Source organism: Papaver somniferum, chromosome 9 (assembly GCF_003573695.1).
Source record: "Papaver somniferum cultivar HN1 chromosome 9, ASM357369v1, whole genome shotgun sequence".
NCBI classification, from domain to species: domain Eukaryota; kingdom Viridiplantae; phylum Streptophyta; class Magnoliopsida; order Ranunculales; family Papaveraceae; genus Papaver; species Papaver somniferum.
In genome coordinates, this window is record NC_039366.1 from 75303653 (window position 1) to 75311542 (window position 7890).

At 35.6% G+C, this 7890-nt stretch overlaps 1 protein-coding gene across 1 annotated transcript; it reads left to right on the forward strand.

The window, feature by feature from the left end:
- The first annotated feature begins 1455 nt into the window (after positions 1-1455).
- On the forward strand, positions 1456-3072 carry LOC113314146. Its single transcript, XM_026562910.1, has 2 exons — positions 1456-1807; positions 2293-3072. Exon 2 carries the CDS (start codon positions 2346-2348, stop codon positions 2760-2762), a length of 417 nt encoding a protein of 138 aa, XP_026418695.1. The 5' UTR covers positions 1456-1807; positions 2293-2345; the 3' UTR covers positions 2763-3072.
- Positions 3073-7890: the final 4818 nt, after the last annotated feature.

Here is a 7890-nt window from a genome sequence, read left to right on the forward strand (position 1 = left end):
ATCATTTGATGAGACTAATGAACAGTGAGTATTTCTGGGAAAGAGTATTGGGATATTTTGTAGCATCGCGGACCGAAACCATAAGAAACAGTAAGAGCCTAGAACTAAGAATTGCATTCATCACTAAGGAAGTCAAACATTATACGGAAGTTTTGTGGATGGTTCACCGTAGCTATTCTGGATTATCCAACGAAGAAGTGGTGAGTATCTTACCTTTGTCCTCACTGATCAACTGCATCATAAATATCTGAACTTGTTGTTTATCTGTTTTACAGAAAACAATCGCTCATACCAAGTTTACCGAAGAAAGCAGAAGAGAGTTTAAGCATTTTGAATGTTATGAACTCTACAAAGAGAATGTCGCTGGATTTGATATAGTAATTTGATGTTTTAGTTGTGGTTTATTAAAATGTAGTTTGATGTTATTTGCAAGTTTAATTTGTAATATATTTCGCTTAATCTGAAGTGGAAATCTCTGTTTTAAAATCTAAATATTTTCATTCATTGATGCCAATTCTTTTACAAGATATAAACTTAGGCAATAATAAAACATACTAAACAACTTCAATAAAAATCGAGTACAAGTTTTGGCCTCCTGTTTATCTTCATTTGACGGATCTTCCATTCAACGCGCTCTTTGACAGTTTCACCTTTGTTTTTGAATTTTTTGTTGTTAACTTTCAAAACTGGAGCTCTTCTTTGCCTTTTAGCGGAACATTTTCTTGGAGCAACTTCAAAAACTTGCACTTCCCTCTTACAATTTTCAATCTTTCTAAAACTCCCACATATCTTAGAAACATCAGCTTCAAGTTTTGCATCGCAAAAAAGTGTGATCGCCTTCTCAGCCATTGAGAAATAGATTTTAGAAGAGAAAATTCAAGAAAAGTGAATTTTGGTGTGAGTGAATTGTTTGAAATTGATGGTAATTTATAGAGGTAAAAAGTGAATTTTGAATTTTAAAAAACTACCTGTTGGCGTTTATAGAAAAAACACAAGCGTCATATGTTAAAGCGCCGCGTTGAAGCTATGAACTCCAGCGCTTGTCCTACCAACGCCGACACTTTACCTACAAACTCCAGCGTTTCTCTCTCGATCGCGCGCTTAATTATCTAACGCCTAGTGCTTTATCATAGTGGAAAAGCCAGTTTAGCCATCCACCTGGCTCAACAAAAATATGGGTTTGTTCATTCCCATAGAAATTGCCCTTAGTTTACAAGTGTCAGAGTTCACTAGAACCATTGGAAGTTAAAATTCATTTTTTTTTCTTCCTAGATGGGTCCCATCGTGTGTGTAGCATCAGATCTGATAGACTCCAGTATCCAATACTTTTTACTGGCCACATCAGGCATCAAAGTCCAACAGATGCGACTCCACGATACGAGTTTACAAGCCACTCCAGAGAAGTTTATTATTTTTACTGCCCTCTCTTTGTTGAACAAAAACCAATCAACAAGTATTTTTCTCACTTCTCTCTCTGTTTTCTGTCTTTGCTGTCTGTCTGTTGTTGTAGTAGTAGAGTAGTACTCATAAAACCTCAGATATCATCTTTTCAAATCTATAAGAGATTTTTTTTTCTTGTTCTTGTTAAAAATTCAACCTTACAATTTGATCACTTTTATGATCCGGGTGGGTTCTTCTTGTTAATTGAATCTCAACTTCTTTCATTTCTCTATGTATTGAAATTTCAAACCATTAACAACAAACAAGAGCAACTTCCCTTTGCTCTTTTGGGATTGGGAGAGTTCCTACAGAAGTATCACAGAGATGGGTTTTGCAACAAGTACAGAGTTTTGTAGTTGAATATGAGGTTAGTTCTTTCCATAGCTTTCATTTCTCAGTTCTTGTAACTTTTATCTAGTATTTCAAGATCAAATTATGAAGCTGATTGTTTTGTTTTTTTAGTTCTCAATACGTAATCTTATCTGGATTTTATTTTCCTGGGGTTTATATTTAATTTCTATGATAAATGGTTTTTGAAAATTGTTTGTTCTTCATTAAAATATGATTCTGTGAGGATTTGATTCGTACTTTCTTATGATTCCTTGTTATGTATTTGATTGTGGAGATAGTGAAAGATAGGATTTGCCTACTTGACTGGTTATAGCTCAACTTAAATCTTGCATCCCTATTGTCAATCTCCTTCAGGTTCATTGTGGGTTTTACTCTTCCGAGTTTTTTTGTGGTTGGTTATTTTTTTTTGGTTAAGTTGTGTTCTTCTAATGACCTAGATGTTATGCTTTGAGTTGATTTGCTTATTGACTTTTAGGATCCATCTTTTGTGTTTTTTTGCAGTAAACTTAGATAATTGTTTAGGGTTTTGCTCTTTCGTGGAGGTTTTCTGAGTCATGGGTAGAGGTAGAGGAAAGGGTAAGAAGTTGACTGTTGTTAGTAGTCAAGAGGATCTAGGGAGTGGTGGAGAAGAAGTACTTCCTGCATATAAGAGAAGGGGAAGACCACAGAAACCATTGAAAGATGAGATTGATGATGAGGGGATTGAGGAAATATTAGACAAAGATGAGGAAAACATAAAATCTACTACTCTGATTAAAGAGGTGAAAACTCCTGCTGCTGCAGTTGAAAATGGAAGGAAGAGGAAGAAAAATTCGCAGGTGAAAGAGAATATGGATTCAATCAAAGAGGAGATTGGTGTTGGAACAAGATCGAGTGCGGAGATTATCAAGTCGAACGGATTCCGTCAAAACGGTAGTAGGAGAAAGAGTACGCCTCGCCGAGCAGCTGAAGCTGGAGTTGAGTGCAAGTGAGTTGAATTTATTATAATCAGAGACTGAATGAGGCCTTTTGGTTCATCTTCTGTCTTTCCATTGTTTTCGTCTTTTATTTGCACTTGTTTTTGTCTTTGCAATTTGAAAATTTATGTTCCTTGTTCATGAATCATTACATCATGGAGGTCATTAGAACAGGTTATACTGATTTGTAATCTTCCATGAAGCTACTACTCCCGACTATGTTTCCGATATTATGTCAAACTAGTGTAGCATTCACCCTGAAGCTTCAATTTTAGTTCATCTGTGAAGTTTTTATGCAGTGTTTTTTATCTGCTATTATTTTCAATTATCCTGTGTTCATGCCAGTCTAGCTGTATATTGTGTTTATTACATGTGTTTTGCTTCTTTCTGAATCTTTAAAATACTATTTTTATCTTGAAGTTCTATTCCATTTGGCTAATTTATCACATAGGTCAAATAGAATTACAAGAAATACGCGTTTGTCCTTCATCTAATCGTCTGTGATATTGTCCATATCCATTGAAGAATGAGGAACATGAAGAGCCGTGAATAATATCCAAACTTTGTAAGTGCTAATCTATTTTGATACTTTGCGATTGATTGATATACTACTAACTCTGTGAAAACAACATAAATTTCTTTGTACATGCTAGTTTAATTAGCACCATTCCTCGAGTATATGCATGTCACATATATGAATTCTTCATATTTTTTCTGTTCGTAATATTTCGTACGGTTATTTTTAGTTCTTTGTTGTTATTCCAAGTAGAAAATCAGACAGTCTTTGAGTGTCTTGGTGCAACAACCCTTTGTGCTAGATTAAAAGTAACCGTGCTCTTGTTTTTGCCGTTTACTTTTGCTTAGAATCAATCTATTGTTCTTGTTTACAATATAAACATGTCAAGAAAAATCCTTTCTCATTATGTTATACAACTGTCAATTTTGTTAAGTTTCATTTTTGATCAACTGTAAAGCACAATTCAAGAGGAAAGTCCTTACAGTTGTATGAGACCACTTGTGATATTTCCGCGCTGATACATCAGCAGCTTTATACTACTAAGAGTTGAGTTACTAGTGATGACAACTTCTGGGTTGGTCTGAACTCAGATTTCTTGATTTTGCTCTTATCAACATAAGTGCGAGCAGTCATGTGGGGTCGATGGTGGATCCATGTGCAGTGATGTCTAAGTTGGGCTATGTGCAAAGGTTCTCTTCAAGTCATTGCAACAGCAAGCACATGAAGATTTTTTTCCATCCGTGTATGTAATTATCTGCAGTTTAATTGTTTGGATCCTGATATTTCAGTTCATGCTGATAGTTATAGCTCCCGGAATTATACGCTTACTTACAATAAAATATGATCCTGCTTAGGGATCTAGGAGGGTTCATAAAATGATCATCTTTGACGCCCATTTCGTCAACTGATGTACATCATTGATTGTAAAATTCTTTTGTTGATGATCTTTTGTCCGACTCGCTTTAGCAGCAGCATGCAAGGACTGATGCTTATCAGCTTAGTTAACTTATGATTCAACGTATAAGATTGTTTGAGGACTAGCAAACTTGAACTTTTTGTTAGACCGGACCATGTTTTATGCTTTCCTGCGGATGATATTTGGCATGCATATTGCTGACATGTTCTTTCATCTTGATGTTGGCATGAAAAATCCTGGTCCAATTCGCCCACTGTTGATTGGAAATGGGAATCCCGTTTTTTTTTTTTCAAGCAACTGGATATGAAATTATAACATATCACTGCTGCAGCCCATGTTTTTGTATCTTCGGAGCTCTCTTTCTATTGAAACTTGGGAGGAGCTGGACTAATACAGAATAGTTGAATAGTTGAAATTCAGCAAGCCTGCCATTCCAAGTTATGTAAATATCTTAAGTAATCGAAGTTTGTTTCTTGCATAAAAAAAAAAGTATTAGTCTTTTTTACTAGGAAACAGGGAAGCTTAATGTTCTACCATTTTATTCCCCCTTGTGTTTCCAACTTCTTCCCTCTAGCTAATACAAGTATACAGACAAAAATAGAAATTGCAGGGAATTTTTTTGTCACAGACATCTTATTTTTTTATGGCTCTCTTTGAGCCGAATTAGTTTTAATTGCGTGTTTGGATAGTGGGAAGAGAATTTTATTCTTGGAAATCTTATTCGCTAAAGAGGGGAATCCTAAACCCATCAACCCATAAATTTTGAATTCTTTTATTTTTTTTGAAATCCTATTCATAGCCGTCCTCTATTGCTTACCAATCATGAGAATGAAATTGTATTCCAAAAAACTCATTCCATCCCCTCCAACCAAACACGCCAAAGTGAACTGTAAATTACATCAGCGAACGCTTCCCGCAATCTTTCACACAAGCTGGATCCATGACTTCAGCTGGTGCATATTACGTTCTGCAAAATGTCGAGAACTGCATTCAAAGCATGTTTTAACTTTAGAATATCTTGCACTCACCTATGAGTTGACGGATTTTTAATTTTGAAAAAAATTTAAAGTCCAAAAGGTTATATTGAAGTTTAAACCTCTCATATAACTTTACATAAACTTTGAAATAAATCAACAATTGGTTAGTCATTTCACTAAAAATCATCTTCAATATCCTCAAATTTTTCGGGATCCTCATCTAAAGCATCACGATTGATTTCCCAAATTCGATAAACACTACCTTGATTGTGTTCACAGGCTAAAGCATTAACCTTTCGATTAATCTTTCGAGCAAACTCCCTATTACCAATTCCAAGTTTAATCAACTTCCTTTGGTTATGGATAACAGTTCTTAGTAATGCTTCCTGTTTATGATGAGTTTCAACGGTACTGATTGTTAGAGCATAGCTCGGTTGAACCCACCAAGCGTTGGTATGTCAAGTTTGGTTTTCATATTTTAGTGAACCAAAACTCACTTAAAGAGTCGCTTGATTATTTACTAGAGTCAACTTCGTATAGGTTAGCTTGAAAGTATTAGGATATGAGACATTACAAGTATTACGTGAAGACTTGAAGAATGTGAAGAAGTAAGGAGCTACAACGACGACATCATCCTTCCGCTTGAGGTTAGTAATATTTGGCTTGAACTGTTTCATTCCCTAACGTATCTTTCAAGTCGTGCATATTGAAAACATAACTGCGAAGCTGTGAATGATTATACTCTAGTTAGACGTAGTATTAAGGAATACAATACGAAGTATAACGCTTATCTTTTGAGCTTCGTATATAAGACATCGACATAATCGTTTGAATGATATTGTGATTATGTATGGGTATGAGGTGAAGATTTCGTCCTAGGAAACAATGTTTTACATTCGTTTAAAGGAAGTACATTCATAGACTTGTTTTGTGAATCGAAAGGGAAATCGCTAGGCTTATTGGTATTTGTTATTCATTGCAAATATTTTGAATTACCAATATGTGTGTTTAGTATAACCGCTCATGACTTTCTTATGTTCCTGGTAAAACTATTCACAAGGCCAGACTTTTGTATTGGTATATGACTTTTATTAGTGAAACCAATCTTAAGTAATCACCTGAGATGGTATGATCGATTTATTGTAATTGGTATGACCAACTCTAGTCATTGGAAAACCGATCCTAGTAAGAGGTGCGACCGATCACAAAAGGGGAATCGATCCTTGTAAGAGGTGCAACAAGTTTCTAGTTATTGGGAACCGATCCTGAAAATACGGGGGTCTAACAACCATACCCAACAATTCGTTTGGCAATCTGAGCGGAATTACTCCAATACACTTTCTAGAGAATCAACTAGACAGTTAGACTCAATATAGAATAAAGTATATCAAAGAGTTTAATATCTCTAACTCTTAATTCAATCTGCAATCAGCAAATAGAAATCTGCGAGCCCGATTGAATATAAGAGGATTACTTGAACGGTACCAAAGACCAATGTTCACGTATCAATCAATGTAAATCAACAACCAAAGGTTGGATATTCTAATTGATTGATCTTAACACACAACCTGTGATATTTCAATTATATAACAAAATACAATGCGGAAAAGAAATAACACAGACACCAGAATTTTGTTAACGAGGAAACCGCAAATGTAGAAAAACCCTGGGACCTAGTCCAGTTTGAACACCACACTTTATTAAGCCGCTACAGACACTAGCCTACTACCAATTAACTTCAGACTGGACTGTAGTTGAACCCTAATCAATCTCACACTGATTCAAGGTACAGTTGCGCTCCTTACGTCTCTGATCCCAGTAGGATACTTCGCACTTGATTCCCTTAGCTGATCTCACCCACAACTAAGAGTTGATACGACCCAAAGTCGAAGACTTGATAAACAAATATGTCTCGCACAGAAAAGTCTATAGGATTGAATAAATCTGTCTCCCACATAAATACCCAAGAGTTTTTGTTCCGTCTTTTGATAAATCAAGGTGAACAGGAACCAATTGATAAACCGGGCTTATATTCCCGAAGAACAGCCTAGTATTATCAATCACCTCACAATAAACTTAATCGACTAGCGAAACAAGTTATTGTGGAATCACAAACGATGAGACGAATGTGTTTGTGATTACTTTTCTATCTTGACTATCAGAGATATAAATCTCAAGCCAATTTTACAATTGCAATCAATCATGATAGAAACAACAAGATCAAACCACGCAACTACAAAGAGAATAGTTGGGTCTGGATGCGCAATCCCAATGAAGTCTTCAAGTCGTTAACCTACAGGGTCTCGAGAAGAAACCTAAGGTTCAAGGAGAATCGACTCTAGTTATGCAACTAGTAACACACATGAGGTGTGGGGATTATGTTTCCCAGTTGCTAGAGTTCTCCTTTATCTAGTTTTCAAATCAGGGTTTGCAATCCAAGTTACCTTGGTAACAAAGCATTCAGTATTCATCGTCAGATGAAAAACCTGATTCAACCAAGCTAATATATTTCAACCGTTAGATCGAACTTAGATTGTTACACACAAATGAGATGTACCCTCATTTAGGTTTATGTAACCGTACCTAAACGTGTACACCATGTTGGTTCACAAATAGTTTACCGAGGTTAGCCATATGATTACTCTCATATCAACCTTATTCATCTTTACCATAACTAGTTCAAATGACTCAAATGAAACTAGTTAAAGAGTTGTTCAATTGTTATATTCTCAT

Bases quoted from the DNA above. Each gene is read 5' to 3' on its own strand.
- LOC113314146 (XM_026562910.1), top strand. From the start codon at position 2,346: ATGGGTAGAGGTAGAGGAAAGGGTAAGAAGTTGACTGTTGTTAGTAGT.